The sequence below is a fragment of the Thunnus maccoyii genome, chromosome 11 (genome assembly GCF_910596095.1).
Source record: "Thunnus maccoyii chromosome 11, fThuMac1.1, whole genome shotgun sequence".
Taxonomy (NCBI): Eukaryota; Metazoa; Chordata; class Actinopteri; order Scombriformes; family Scombridae; genus Thunnus; species Thunnus maccoyii.
The window spans coordinates 33,350,865-33,367,224 of NC_056543.1; the positions used below are offsets into that span (position 1 = coordinate 33,350,865).

A 16,360-nucleotide genomic window follows, 5' to 3' on the forward strand; every position below is an offset into this window, starting at 1 on the left:
TTTGGTCAATTGAACTTGATCATAAACACATGGTGGCGCTAACTCTTAAGTCATTGCCATTAAACCATTGCAGAAGAAGAGGACAGTGAGATGTCATTAAAAAAGCGGCAGTCAGTGAAAAACCATGTAGAAAACACGATGGAAATGTGACTTTTCTGTTAGTTCAACACATTAATTTGAGGAACGTTACAGTCTCCTCATCTCTCCACACAAATCTGATGTATTCAACTCTTCAGTGGAAGCATGCTTCATGTGTGTCATATTTTTTTAAAAACTTTATTGAATCAGGTCGTCACATTGAGATTGTCATCTCTTTACCAAGAGGGACCTGAAAACAAGAAACATTCAAGCAAACGACCACATAAAACTTCGATACACTGACAGCAGCCATCATTCGGACTCCTGCCTGCACCTGTACAGCTTATTAAAGGCACATTAACAACAGCTGCTGATCTTAATTGGATCTGTTCAATAAAATCTACTCGGCTGGAATTTTTTACAGTACAGTTAAAGTTGATTTTACATTCAAATTAATATGCTTTAAAACTGTAGAACAGAAAATAGTAATAGAGCAACAGTACAGATTTAGCAGTCATTATTCTTCAGGAGAGGTTATATTCCATATTTGACATATATATACATAAATATATATATATATAATCATACATAACAGTGTAATATAAAGTAATAGGGACTTATTTTCTCTGTTACCTGCAGCTGCAAGTCATTTGCTGTCTCCAGGCCTTTTTACCCACACATTATCAAATACGGGAGTCCTTGGATAAAGTCCCAACAACTCAGGTGGATGATATCTGTGACAATCATTCATTTTGTCAGTTCCACACCATCTTGTCTGCTGGAGGGTGGGCCTGTTTTCTGGTTTTCCTTGATCCACAGGAAGCCCACCTGGGTGCCAAAGTTGAGTCCGTCTCTGACGCGGGAGAAGAAGGCTTCGGGGTGACAAGAAGTGCAGGGCGTCACACAGGACCTGTCTGTCACTGTGTCATCATGGATGTGCTCTGGCAGGATCCCACCCTCTTGGAGGAGAATTCTGGGGTGGAAAATTTGTTTTTTGATTTACTGAGCTGCATATAAGAAAGGAGTAGAGTAGAATTAAACTTGATTATTGTATAAAACACACTACAGTACACAAGTAAAAAACACTTAAAGCATAAACTATTGAAAAATAGAATATTGTGGAGCAGGTCTTGCTGATTCTGATTGGCCTTAGAATAAAATCCTTATATACTTAGTATTGTAATGTCACCTGGAGTCATCTGGGGTTTCAATCTGTTACTAACCTGTATCTCTCATCGCCCTGCAGGTGATTGATTAGAATAACCTGGAACACCTGGGCCCAATGTTCCTAGGTTACTTAAGCCACTGCTGCAGCTCATTCACTCTCTCTACCCCTCTGCTGCTGCTCTCTCTGCTCCTCCCTACTGGCACCCATGTTACTTTGGTTATTTACTTTGCTTTTATGCACCTTCATAACACACACACACACACACACACACACATATCTTCCACCCATGCACATCACACACCACTGACTTTACTGATTTCCACACCCCATACTTTGCATATTTAGTTAATTCTTTAATTTGGTTCAATTCAATTCAAAATATCTTTTTGTTAAAACTCTCCCTTTTGTTGTGGCCACTTGAGCCAGGTCATAACAAACGGGCTTGTCCATTAACCTGTGTCTGGGCAGCAAACGTAGCATGAGAAGAACATCAGCAGAGCAGCAGCAGCGAGTGCTCCATCTCTGTGTCTACACTGGAGGCATTCAGGTGCAGTGTTGAGCATAGGTCACCTGCATGTTGGAAGCACTCACAGCCCAATACACACGACTGTAGTGAAGTGCATAAAATGGAGGAAAATAGACATGAAGCACAAATTAATGCTTCAGGTCGCGGTTATGCCCGTAAGATTCGGGTGAGACACAAGACTGCATAGATTACAATGAGAGCCTATCTGTTGCGTGTGACCTGTGTGTGAAAAACACATCTGACACACTTGCTGTCTAGACAGCAAGCGTGTTTAATTAGGGTTAGTTTATGGAGTTTGTTTTGTGCCTCAGGTAGCAGTTGGGTGCATGGTGTGATTGCACAGCTGATGAGGTGATTGGTCCTGCGTGCTGGCTTTTAGGTGGCATGTTTGTCGCCAGGGCTGTTTTGGATCTATGGTTTGCTCTGGTTTTCTGGTTTTTGGGAGATACATTGTGTTTTTTGCAGGAAACATTGGTCTCTGACCTGATGTTGGACTGTCATGTGCTGTTCAGAAGGTAAGTGTTACCCTCCTGATACGCTATTTACACAGATTTCCCTGTTAGGCTGTAGTGGCATTTCCCCTTTGGATTGCGTCTGTTTGTTTGTTTGTTTTTTGTAGTGTTGTGGCAGCATGATTAGTTTCAGTTGTCTTCAGACAGCTGTCTCGGGTGCACATCTGCGTGATTTTTCACCAGCTTGAAGGTCGCTTTACAAGTCTGCTGGTTTTCAATGCATAAATACCTCCCACTAGCCAGCTGCCGCAAGCCAGGTCTGCAACAGGTGGTGTTGATGTTGTGGCTAATTTGCATTTGGAGCAAGACCCTCACACTATTTTCACTCTTTGAATGCGTTGCAGATGCAAGAAATTGGCCAGATTTGGCCGAATGCTTATGCTGGATGTTCCTTAATGCACCAGTAATGGTGAATTGAATCACCATTACTGGTCCCACTGGCACAGGGTTAAGCGGAGGTGTGGGAGTGTCTATTTGTGCTCTAACCACTTTGAAACAATCAGAAAATAACGTTTTATTGATCTGATGAACCGGCTTTCTTGCTACCAGCACTCCCTCTCTTCATTCACTCTCCAGCTCACTCAACCACAGCTTCTCTCTCTCTCTCTCTCTCTCTCTCTCTCTCTCTCTCTCTCTCTCTCTCTCTCTCTCTCTCTCTCTCTCTCTCTCTCTCTCTCTCTCTCTCTCTCTCTCTCTCTCTCTCTCTCTCTCTCTCTCTCTCTCTCTCTCTCTGTCTCTGTCTGTCTGTCTCTTTGTCTCTTGTCTTTTTTATAATGAGTCGGGGAGCCGACAGCAAAGTCTAACTTTACTTTTACCATTATCAAACAAAGAGAAATGTCCTTCCCTCCTCCTAGTAACATCTCTGTACTTCCTCATGGCAGAGTTTTACAGCTCTGATCAGTCTGGTCTCCAGCTGTGATTGGCCACTGCAGCCTTCAGCCGCAGTGACATACGGTTGTGTTTCTCCAAAAGCTGAAATGCACTTCCCCCATTCAAATGAATGGGAGCACTGGCGTTTTCGCCGCACCGCCTGATTTGGTCTGATTACGGCCTTAAGGAGGCTAATTCAGCTTCACAACATTAGTGTGAGTGACAAAGTTAGCTTTAAGACAAAACAAACATAAAAGTCATTTCATATTTCAAACAAAATCACTTATAAGACAAAACACCTCTGTCATCCATTTACAGAATACATGCTGGCTTATATTTAACTGACAGATGAGAGTGGTTTTGATCTTGTCTTAAATGTCTGCATGAGAGAAGATGAGCTAACTTCCCACAATGTCAAACTATATTTAATGTGGTCAGAGTTGTTATTAAAATCAAAACTATCTAAAATAAGTACCTGCTCAAGCAGTCAATGACAACTTTCAATACTTGACAGCAGAAATTGTCGATCAATCAAGTAGTACATCAACAGGAAATTAATCAGCAACTGTTTTGATCAATTAATTGTTTCAATAATTTTCCAACAAAAATGCCAAAATACTCTCTCATCCCAGCTTTTATTTGATGTCTTTGTCATATACGAAATAAATTGAATATCTTTGGGTTTTAGACTGTTGGTTGGATAAAACAAGCAATTTTAATACATTACCCTTGGTCCTTGGAAACTGTGACAGGAATGTTAAATTATTTTCTGATATTTTATAGACAAAAATATACATACTCTACAACATACATATATAAATACTCTGCAGATGAATTGATGATGAAAACAATTTTTAGTTGCAGCCCTATTTGGTAGTTTCTGATACTCAAGACCTGTTTTGAATGATACTGAGGTTCAATACCCAGCCCTAAATGTTGAATGAGTGGAAATCTTTGCTTGCTTGTGGCAATAGATGAAAAGTCAGAGGATCACAAGTCATTTGTACCAAATTTCATCCAATAGTTGTTGAGATATTTCAGTCTGGACCAAAGTGTTGAAACATAAGAATGGCAGTTATTCACCTGATTAAATATTAAATATGAAGTAAAACCTGAATATAAATAATATACAGTAATAATAATAATAATAATAATAATATAATATTCTATTCTGCTGAACTGTACCTGTTTGCAAGACGGATGTTGACATGTGGTCTGGCTGACTGCGGATCAAGGACACAGTCTGGATGGATGCAATGGAAGTCGAGCGCCTGCTCTTTCACCAGGGTGAAACAACACGCCCCCACTGATGGGCCAATGGCCACAACGATGTTGCTCACTTGGCAACCAAAGTCTCTCACCATGGCCTCCACTGTCGCCATAGCAACTCCCATCAGGGTTCCTTTCCAGCCTGAGGGCAAGTAGAAAATAAGCAGTTTGTCAGGATAAACTAACTACCAGGAAGCATGGAGGCTGACTTCTGCAACATTACATTTATTTTTTTATGTCTGATTTCACATACAGAATGAAAATACAGACGTTATTCCCCATTTAATATTAATATATATATATCATATTCCTCATATAATATATTCTTTTTTATAATCTATATTAGTTTTTCTTCTTACCAATACTGGCAATCCACTATGCCCACAGGCATAACTGTCATTTTCTGTCATCTTTATGAAAGTAAATGAATGAAACAACTACCTGCATGAGCGACTCCGATGACCATTGACACTCGATCAGCAAACAGGACTGGTATGCAGTCTGCCCCTGGAGCTCCTAAAATCACCCCACTCTGATTGGTTACAATCGCATCATAGCTCTCTGGCTCGGCTTTCCCCATAACCCAGACATCACTGGCGTGCTTCACCTGCAACAAACAAGCCAACACATGCAAGAAGTTAATGTAGGAGGCTCTGAGCTGCAGCTGAGCAGAGCAAAGTCCTGACAGGTTTTTAACAAGACAAAAGTTCCTCAACACATTTCAAAACAAATGGAGAGCAACATATGAAGAAATGAGTCCATTCATGTTTTCATCAGCTGAAGAATATCTCCAAAATTACATTAATTCTGTAATTTAGTAACACATAAATCTACATGCTGTCCACCTTAAACCAACACCACTAATTTACAAAACATGCAATTTCAGGATAACATATATACAAAAACAAAAGAAAAAGAACATCAGTCACAACATTATAAGCACTTCTATATGCTTTCAAATAACATATTTATGTGGGAAAAGTCCAAATGAACTGTAGACTGAAAAGAATTGCTGCAAGCCTACACTTTTTTTTTCCAGTTCAGAGACAGGATTGTGTTGAGGCACAGATCTGGGGAGGGTTACAAAAACATTTCCGTTGCATTGAAGGTTCCAAAGAGCACAATGGCCTCAATAATTCTTAATGGAAGAAGTTTGGAACAACCAAGACTTCTTCCTAGAGCTGGCCGTCTGGCCAAACTAAGCAAGGGGGGGAGATGGGCCTTGGTAAGAGAAGTGACCAAGAATCCGATGGTTGCTCTGGCTGAGCTCCAGAGATCCTGTGTGGACATGGGAGAAACTTCCAGAAGGACAACCATCACTGCAAAACTCCACCCATCTGGGCTTTATGACAAGATTCTCTGGTCTGATTAAACCAAAATTGAACTGTTTGGCCTCAATTCTAGGCATCATGTCTGGAGGAAACCAGGCACCATCACCTGCCCAATACCATTCCAACAGTGAAGCATGGTGTGATGGCAGCATGAGAGGATATGAAGAATAGAATGGCAGAAAGTCACAAAATCCAGGTGTGAAAAACTTGTCGTGTCACACACAGGAAGACGAGAGGCTGTAACCACTGCCAAAGGTGCTTCAACTATATATTATACTTATGTCAATGTGATATTTTGGTTTTTTGTTACGTTTAATGAATTTAAACAATTTTAGCATAAGGCTGCAACATAACAAAATGTGAAAAAATTGAAGGGATCTAAATACTTTCTGAACGCACGGTATAAGAGAAAAACAAATCTCCCTTTATGTGTAGGAGAATCAACTGACTCAGATGGCTGCATGCAGCCTATGCAGCTCTTCTGCCAGTGAAGCAGCAGTACTGTACTGTGTCATGTAGTTTTACCCTGCAGAAGTTTGATCTTTTGTTGTGCAGACAGTTCTGTACCTTGACCAGGCGTAGTGGCTGAGGGTGAAAACCAGCATGGAGGGCCAGTCGCCGTCTGTTCTCCATCACCACGGCCCCGGGGTCCCTCCTCCTGCTGCTGCTGAACAGATTCAAGGAGGACAGGGTGGGAATGTAGGACACACCACCTGTACGAGTACTGAAGCCATGACCAAAACAGTCTGAGAGAGAGAGAAATGATCAGCAAGTGATTGCTGTTCCTCTTCGCTTTTTATTCTCCTTATATTCATATTCAGTCACACTGATCCTCATTCAAAACTCTGGCAATTTTATGGTACCCTGCTCATCAGAAAATTGAACTTGGACTTATTTAGCCTTTATTCACACACAGTGGTGGAAAGTAACAAAGTACGTTTACTGAAGTACTCTACTTCAGTACAATTTAGACTTAAAGATACTTGTACTTTACTTGAGTATTTCCATTTGACGCTACTTTTTACTTTAAAGTTACACTGCATAGAATTTAGTGGCATCTAGTGGAATGGACTTGGCAGAAATGGTATATAGTATTCATAAGTATGTTTTAATAAGTGTATAATAGTGCTGTCAATCTGAATTCCATCCCTTATTATGTTTAATATTCTAATTATATTAGAATTTTTCATGCTCAAGTTGAGCCTATTATTGATATTTACTATGTATCTATTAGGGATGTGCACAAAGCCCAGTATTGGTATTTGCATCTATATTTGTTGAGGCAGCAAAATTATATTTGTATTTGTATTTGAATAAAAGTGGAAATAGGTGTAAAAATACAGTTTTTGTTTTTATTACACTTTTAATTTTAGGATATTAAAGTGTTTAAAAAAGTGTTTATAAATAAACTATCTTACGAAGGAGGTTCCCACACCAGATCTCGAACTCCAGTCTCCCAAATCATAGACAACTGTGCTGACTAAACCGAGTGCATTGCCATCACGCTGGTAGACCTCTACTTATTTATACACCCATAACACAGAGAGAGCACAGCGTGAAATGTGTAGAGAACTTCAAAGGCTGTGGCTCAGGAGGTAGAGTGGGTCGTCCACCAATCAGAAGATCAGTCTGCATGTCGAAGTGTCCTTGGGCAAGATACTGAACCCCAAATTGCTCCCGATGGCTGCACCATCAGTGTATGAATGTGTGTGAATGGTTAGTTCCCCCTGATGAACAGGCTGGGACCCTGCATGGTAGCCCCTGTACCCATTCAGCATGTGGAAGACTAGAAAGGCGCTATACAAGTACAGTCCATTCACCATTTTTACCATTCTTGCTTTGCACTTTTCATTTACTGCCTATTTTTTACAACCTAACTTTCTGGAAAGGAGAAGGGGAACAACAGGTTATGGAGAGTCCCTTGGGAGCACTTAGCCTGTGTCAGTAGCTCAGCTTTATCTCTGGGGAACACCCCCAGCTCCGGGAGTGATGTCCAAATAAGGAAAACTACAGATTCAAATAGTAATTTCAGCATTCAATTAGTATTAATTTTTTTACTATTTGAATTATATTTGACTCCCGGAATTCATTCCAACGGCAATAGTGTATAATCCCATGAAAATAAGAATCGTGTTTTCATTAGCTTAGGATGAGCCCTTCATATCTACATAGGGAGCAGGTCATCTTCCAAAGAGACTGCCAAACACTGGCTCTAGAAAGGGCCTTTCACTGATTTTCGTGAGTTTTGTGGCCACCGTACATTCTCCTACATACTTGGAAGAAAGCGGGTGGCTCTGCCAATGCGGAAGTGCCTTAAACCTGCATTCTTTCTAATGGCCAGCAGGGGGCGACTCCACTGGCTACAAAAAGAAGTCCAATTGTATAGAAGTCTATCAGAAAATGACCTTATTTCTCACTTGATTTATGTTCCCAATAAAAGCTTTCCTAATGAATTTATGGTCTCAATCACTATATCAAGTCTTCTTCAATGCATCATGATGTTCATTTTGTAAATTGTGGCCCCATTTAGAGTAAAATAGATGATAAAGCAGCGTACGCTTTAGGGCGTGGCTACATTGTGATTGTCAAGTTGGTACCACAGCGACAACATTGATTGTGTAACATGACCATGCTGTAACCCATGGATTCACAGAGTATAGGCGTTGCTGCTGCTATTTCACAGTGTGTTTTCAGTTCATGAAAGTTAACTGTAACATTTTGTTCATCTAAAAAAATCTTGTCCAGCATTTGATTGTAATAAAATATCATCTAAGAGTCAGATGTTCAGTTTTTATGGTTTAAAGCCTGTTGTGCACTAAATTAGCATTAGCGTTATCACTGTTAACCATAGATTGTAAATGCAAAATCAAACATGGCAACGGTCAAATCCAAGATGGCGATGGTCTCAAGGCTTCAAAACAGCAGTTCACAAACCAATGGGTGACGTCATGGTGATTACGTCAATATTTTATACAGTCTATGCTTGGAAGGGGAGGGGGAGGGGTATTCAGTTTGTTGCAACCTCACCGCTAGATGCCACTAAATCCTAGATACTGGACCTTTAAACTCACCTGGAATCAGTGATGACGTCAGAGTTGTGACGTCTCCCGCTAGTGCAGGCAGCTGCTGCAGGAAGGTGGACACTTCTTCGTGGACTCTTTCACCAGGTGACTCTGTGTGGGCAGGGCCTCTGCAGCTCGGACAAGTACTGTCCACTGACCTTATCTTGAAGTCAAAAGTGTACATGGCCGTAAAAAGCAGTTCCTGGTACAAATGCAGCACTTCTCTGCCCTGCGCTGACGTGAGGACCGTGACCGAGCTCAGGTCCAGCCCGTCCACTGTCTGCTTGAAACGGTACAAGCACTCCGCGGTGGAGCCGAAGTCCAGCATCTGCACCTTTCTGCTCGAGCGTACAAATGTGTCTGAAAAACCGTTTTTGTGGCGGTGACGATTCCCGCACAGCAGGAAAACATGCAGGTCTGCTGCAGGTTCCTCCAGCAGAGACGCGCCGGAGCATGTTGGACACCAGCCGTGAATCAGATCCACCAGGACGGCCTCAGACATCGCAGACAGCCGAGCTTTTACCTGTTCAGAATGCAGCGTTAAGTTTCATTCTCTGACTCAACCGCACTCATCCGGTCACTGACATGACCTGCCTTTATGTACAGCAGGCAGGTACGTGTTTGTCAATCACAATAAGTCCGAAACTACAGCGGACTATTACTTCCTGCATTGTCTTCCCACAGCCTGGCCCCGCCCACACTGGAAAGCCCTCACACTGAAACTCTGCTGAGTTGCCCAGTGAGGTCAAACCGAGTTTGTGAGCATTTCCTATAATGTGGACATATTGTAACAATTCGAGGTAAAACGTACAAAAGCTGCCCCAGCATGCGTCTGAGAAAGAATATATTATAGAAGATTCTGCAAGACTTTATGATAAGGTCACAAAACACAAGTAATGCATGACTCCTGATGACTTAATGCATGAATTAATCTGACTACTCAGTTAAAACATTGCTTCATATTTCTCCAGAGAAATTATCTGTAATTAGAATTATCTGGATTCTAAGTCATTTGGTGAATGAATGTGTGAAGTAAATGGAAATCAACATTAATTGATGGTCCATTAAGCATTAACTAATGACATTAACTCACGATGACCTAATCAGTTCTTAATGGTGAGCAACAGGAAGTCCTGATGCATCCTGTATTAATTCATGAAATCATCACAAATGCAGTAGTTCAGCATTACTTAAGTATATGTTTTGCAACCTTAGTATAAAGTGTTTCCAAAAATAAATCACTGAGAAAATATCTGTAGGCTGCAGATGATATGAATAAAACACATAACTTGCAGGAATTCAAGAAAATACACCATGTATATGGGGTCAAATGAATGGAACATCACTGTAGACTAAATGCACTTGTAGTGGTGGAAAGTACCTCACTACAGGTACTCAACTACTGTACACACTTTACACTCTACACTTCAGTACAGTTTGCCTATTTGTTTCCATTTTATGTGACTTAACACTTCTGCTCCACTACAGTTGACAGTTACTGGTTAACTTTGCAGATTAAGATTTTGCATGCAAAACCTATGATCAGTTTATAAAACATGAATCGATGTTATAGCTTGAACTATCCAGCAGTATTTGTAGTTCAAATTAACTCCACTGCAACCAGCGGCCAGGCTGTTATGCTGCTTCCACAATAGTGCATCGGTAATAATAACCCAGTAATATCACTCTGAAAGACGCCATTCTGCATGATGAGTACTTTTACTTTTCGTACTTTAAGTACATTTTCCTGATACTACTTATTCTACACTGTGGTATTACTGCTTTTTAGTTAAGGATCTCAGTACTCCTTTCATCACTGTTCACATGTGAAACTTCTTTTACATTACATACATACAGCTCATTAGTCTCTGTGGTCACTTATCAATAAATTGCTTTTAATGGCTTCGAGAAAAAAAAGTTTTTGTCCTGCAAAGCCATGACAGTGAGCTAGCATAACCCTGGTACTGACACACAGTGTTATTAGTTACTTGTGCTTTTCCTGGTATGTCAAAATGTTTGCTGTGAAAGTGCTCATATGACTTGTTTGTGTTGTTATAATGCAGTGCATTTTTACAATAAGGACATTACAGGTCATCATAAAGATAGGCAGGTCATCATGTGACCTAACTTCTCCAGAGGACAGAAAAAAAGCTTAGAAGTGGACCTTAAGTTATCAAAATAAGGATTCTATCACTGAAAGTTTGGAAAAACATAAAATTGGTTCTCTGATTCTGGCAGAAAGTTGTAGTTGTACATAATTGTTTCAGAGCTAAAAAGTGAACTTGGTCCAGTATAGTGGTGTAACGGAACGCTGTTGATCTGTGCAGATCGCCCCCCACGATTCAGCATGCATAAAAACCACAGATTAATTTCAAAATTTATTGTCTCATTGGAAACAAAGTAGACAAACTGCTGTAAGTACAAGTAATGGACAGACAGTGTGTCGCTAACAGGGATTGTGAAGAGCAACAACCAAACCAGCATCTAACGGGTCTGACGTGACATCTGCAGATATGTTAACAACGCTGTTTAATGTGCTGCAGCTGAGCAGCTAATTAGCTATCTAGCTGCTAACTGACGTTAGCAGTGCACTTTTCCCCGGTGAATGTCTGTTTGGTACACCCCTACTCCAGGGTGTAGTATGTAATAATAACCTAGCCTGATGTTACATTAGCTAAACTAGCTAACCCAAGGAGAAGTGCCCAGAATCTTACAGACTGTAAAGCCCCCGGAGGCAAATTTGTGATTTGTGATGTTGGGCTATACAAATAAAAACTGACATCTTAAAAATAGTCACCGTTGTTAGACTACCTTATGAGAACACACACTGCAGATATACTAAAAATAAAGAGACATAAGAAATAGGACTGGCCCTCTACAACTAATAGTAATAGCAGGATATAAATAACACTACAGGCTGCCAAACACAGAGCAAAATGTTAAGGAAGACAAACAGCAACCAAAGCAATACTTCACATCTCAACATGCATTTTTCTCCAGCTACAGCTGCAGTAGCTGTAGCTGTACTGTTCTTTCTAGTGTGAGTCAGGAGTAATAAGGAAATTTGGGCTGTCTGAGTAAACATGTTCTCTTTGCATGTGTCAGTGTGTTTCTGTCTGTGTAAGCCTATCACCTTTATGACTCACTTGATGAATGGGAGGATGTAGGAATTTCCCAGGGTTATTTGTTAACCACCGTGTCAGCAGTTAGTGCAAAATAAAACAGTAGAGGGGGAAAAAATTACAAACATTTCTACTGATCATGCTTTTCTAATTGAAAAATTGTGCTGGGAAGACCAACAAAGTAAAATGTAGTATAGTATAGTAGTATAGTATATGAGCCCTAGTAGTATAGTATATACAGCAATCTGAGTTAGTCATATCAAGTGGATATCTGCCACATTTACAGTCTTTTTAGCATCAAATCCCTCTTTGTGTTTCCTCGGACAGTGTTTCCCTGTTGAGCTGCGGTGGAAGTATAGTAACAAAAATAGGGACTTTGGCACTAAAAAGACTGTAACATGGAAAGATAACTTCTTGATTTGACTCATTTGGATGGCTGAAGCTTAATATTAGCTTCAAACAAACTTTTAAATATATTTTTGCACAGGAGGACTGTGGATGTTGTCCCCCATCACTTACATTGAAAGCACATTTGAAGGGGATCTTTTAATAGTCATTATGAACAGGAGGAATGATTACAGCAAGGAAAACCTCTGTCACTGCTCATGTGGACACCTGACTGTTGTTTTAAGACAAACTTAAAAAATTGTGAACCTATCCTTTAAGGGCTGACAAAACAGTTAAAAACAAACTCAACACACTGTAAGTATCCAGAGCCACAGAATGATTTAAATGCAAAAAGAGCATGGAATAAAATAATTGTCATAAATATTTTGAGCTTGTGAAATGGTTTGTGAATGTGTAATAAAGTTTTGCAGAAATATATGTACATTTGTATACACTTGTGCATGTGTGAAAAACTTGTGTGCACAGATATAATTTGCATGAGCAAAAAGTTTTTGTAGTGGAAATATTTTGTGTATGTGTAATTAAAATTTAATAATACAGCACTGCTTCTCACTGATGTATTTAGTAACTACACACAAATTAAATTATTTCACCTATTGGCACAAAGGAAGCCTGGATATATTAAAAAGATGTTAGAAATAGAGCTTTAACATCATCAATGGCAACGCAACACATTATCGCACGGTAACGCCAACTGCTGATCCATTTGGAGAAACAACTAGCTCAGGGCAATGTTTCTCAGAAGCAAGTTTTAATGGTTAGCCTAGCATTGCTTACATTATTTAATCAGACATGCTAAAGCAGAGCAACAGTATGAAATACAGCCGGGCAACTGGTTTGCCTTCAGCTTGAATAGTTCCTGCCAGCGTTGATGCTGCTACTTTGATAACGCTAGCGGACATTTGCTAACAGAAAGCTACATTACTGCTCTATTCTGGGTACATGAAGCAGTCTTCCTGAAGTTGAAAATATGCATTACAACTGTGTTGCCTTACAGCACAGCAAACTTACTACAAACTAAATACACAACACATTAAATGTTTACCATTAATATCTACAGCATCTCCAAGTACAATTACAACCACATGGGTTGCAGAAGAGCTCGCACCGTTGCCCATCTTTCAAAACCTGCAGGTGGATGAATGCAACGGAACCATCTGCCCTCTGATTGGACAGATTGACTCTGCGTTTGACCAATAGGATTCACATGTAAAAAACAGGGTCAAAATTCATACTCATAACTTGCAGTTTGTAGTTCTCACTTCAGTGTCGCACACACAGGTAGGAAATATGCACGTCCATCTCTCATGTAACTTCACTGTCGCACACAAGGGTAAGAAATTTATGTGTCCTTCTCTCAGAATTTGTAAAACCTCACTTGAAAAAAATCCTGCACAAATTTTAATTACACATACACACTTTTTACATGTGCAAATTATATCTGTGTACACAAAAGTTTTTCACACATACACAAAATACCTCAACGGCCGCAAAACTTTATTACATATTCACAAACCATTTCACAAGCTCAAAATATTTATGACCAGTTTTTGATTCCATACAACAGTGGCATTGTTAGTCACAGGTGCTTTGCCATGTGAGGCTGATAAATAGCAGAAGACTCCATTGTATATGGCCAAAACTTTTGGTTTGGGGCTGTTATTTCTGGTTTTGAATCGGCTCCTTAGTTCCAATGAAGGGAATGCTTAATGCTACAGCAACTTTGTGGCAAAAGTTTGTGTTTTTTGCTTTCCTGTTTCAACATGACAGTGCCCCTGTGCACAAAGCCAGCTCCATAAACACAAGATTTTTTCTCAGTTTGGTGTGGAAGCCAGTTTCCAACATCTGGTGGAAAGACTGAAACCAGAATAAAGGTGGCTGTTATTGCAGCAAATCAGTGCCCATGGTGTTGGAATCATGTGTTCAGTTATCACATATGGTTATAATGTAAGGTTGTCCACATAGTTTTGGGCATATTGTTGACAAACTTGAGATTCAGTCCGGGTCAACATATTGTTATGTAATGGTTAAAATAAAAAATGTTGAACTTTATATTTCTGAACTGTTTAAGATCATTTCAGAAAATTCGAATCACTTCCTAGTATTTGAGGAGCAAAACTTGTATTTCTTTAATATATTGCATGTATTTAAAGGCCCCTTCCACTCAAAAATATGTTTTTCTTCTTGTTCCTTCAGTTGGGTGGTTGAGCTTCACTGTGCAGAATGATGTACATGCAGAATTTGTTTTCACATTTATCTAATGAAAGTGGAAAGTTTCTCTGTGGTCATTAAAAGGTGGGCCTACAAGCATGATTTGTGACATCACAATAGTTTAGAAGCCAATCCTGGTCCAATATTCAACACACAAAAGTATGATGTGGAGACATGACGCCTCCAGTGCACATACACTGAGAATTGATTTTACAGTGAAATAAGGGACATCTTGTGTCCAGCAGTTAAACTTGTTCAATTCAATTAAATTTTATGTTATTTATATAGCGCCAAATCATAACAGAAGTTATATCAGGGAACTTTTCACATAGCGCAGGTCTAGACTGTACTCTTTACTTTACAGAGAACCAACATTCCCCCATGAGCAAGCACTTGGCAACAGCGGCAAGGAAAAACTCCCCTTTAACAGGAAGAAATTGTTGGGTTAAGAGAGAAAGAGGGAGGGGGGAGAAGGGAGGGAGAGACACAGAGAAACATAATAACAACAATAACTATAATAATAATAATAGAAATATGACTAATAATAATAGCAGATGTGTGCATCAAGCATGACCAGAAGAGTACGGCATCCCCACAGCCACGGTCCAGAGGAGCCCGCCGTCCATAACTAGGGGGTCCACACTGCTGATCCAAAGGAACCTGTATGATTAGAAAGCACAAAAACTCCAGGGAGGAAGCCAAGTTAGTAACATGCATTAATGGTATGTGAATATGTACAGATGGAGAGGAGGAGAAGAAGAGAGGAGCTCAGTGCATCATGGGAAGTCTCCTGGCAGTCTAGGCCTATAGCAGCATAACTAAGGTCTGGTCCAAGGCAAGCCTGGTCAGCCCTAACTATAAGCTTTATCAAAAAGGAAAGTCTGCCCCCTGGACCAAATCTGAAAAATGGTTCCACAGAAGAGGAGCCTGATAGCTGAAGGCTCTGCCTCCCATTCTACTTTAGGAACCACAAGTAAGCCTGCATTGTAGGAATGCAGTGTTCTAGTGGGGTAATAGGGTAATACAAGCTCTTTGAGATATGATGATACCTGACCATTAATGGCTTTGTAGGTTAGAAGAAGAATTTTAAATTCTATTCTGGATTTTACAGGAAGCCAATGCAGCGCAGCTAAAATGGGAAAAATATGATCTGTTTTTCATATTTTTTCATATGTGCAACAGCATTCTGGACCAACTGTCTTTAGAGACTTGTTAGGGCAGCCTGATAATAAGGAATTGCAATAATCCAGCCTAGACGTAACAAATGCGTGGACTAGTTTTTCTGCATCTTTTTGGGACAGAATGTGCCTGATTTTTGCAATATTATGTAAGTGAAAAAAGGCAGTCCTTGAAATTTGTTTTATGTGGAAGTTAAAAGACATATCCTGATCAAAGATAACTCCCAGATTCCTTACGATGGTGCTGGAGGCCAGGGTAATGCCATCCAGAGTAGCTATATCACTAGATAATGTGTTTCAAAGGTGTTTAGGGCCAAGCATGATGATTTTAGTTTTGTCTTGAGATTTATAGCAGAAAATTGCAGGTCATCCAGGTCTTTATGTCCTTAAGGCATGCTTGGAGTTTAATTAACTAATTGGATTAATATGGTTTAAATGATAAATGTAATTGGGTATAATTTGCATAACAATGAACATTTATGGAGTGTTCTCAAATCATTTTACCTAAAGGAAGCATATATAAGGTAAATAGTATTGGTCCAAGCACAGAGCCTTGTGGAACTCCATGTCTAACTTTTGTGTGCATTGAGGATTCATCGTTAACGAGTACAAACTGAAATCGATC

The 16,360-nt window shown here is 39.9% G+C and overlaps 1 protein-coding gene across 4 annotated transcripts; it reads right to left on the reverse strand.

Annotated features, from left to right (window-relative positions):
• Positions 1-257: 257 nt before the first annotated feature.
• On the reverse strand, positions 258-12,171 carry lacc1 (laccase (multicopper oxidoreductase) domain containing 1). 4 transcript variants are annotated; one of them, XM_042427284.1, is made up of 5 exons: positions 8,826-12,168; positions 6,322-6,500; positions 4,865-5,030; positions 4,340-4,565; positions 258-1,051 (listed from the first exon to the last, which is right to left on the reverse strand). In XM_042427284.1, the coding sequence occupies exons 1-5, from the start codon at positions 9,316-9,318 to the stop codon at positions 826-828; spliced, it is 1,290 nt and encodes a 429-aa protein (XP_042283218.1). In that variant the 5' UTR covers positions 9,319-12,168; the 3' UTR covers positions 258-825. The 4 variants fall into 4 exon arrangements, with proteins under 4 accessions (XP_042283218.1, XP_042283220.1, XP_042283221.1 ...); XM_042427286.1 differs by having other exon boundaries at positions 6,322-6,421; positions 8,826-8,906; XM_042427287.1 differs by having other exon boundaries at positions 6,322-6,418; positions 8,826-8,905.
• Positions 12,172-16,360: the final 4,189 nt, after the last annotated feature.

Bases quoted from the DNA above. Each gene is read 5' to 3' on its own strand.
- lacc1 (XM_042427284.1), bottom strand. From the start codon at position 9,318: ATGTCTGAGGCCGTCCTGGTGGATCTGATTCACGGCTGGTGTCCAACA. The intron at 5,031-6,321 runs GTACAGAACTGT...TGTTTGTTGCAG, and splicing joins AGCCACTACGCCTGGTCAAG to GTGAAGCACGCCAGTGATGT. The intron at 4,566-4,864 runs GTAGTTGTTTCA...ACTTGCCCTCAG, and splicing joins CATCGGAGTCGCTCATGCAG to GCTGGAAAGGAACCCTGATG.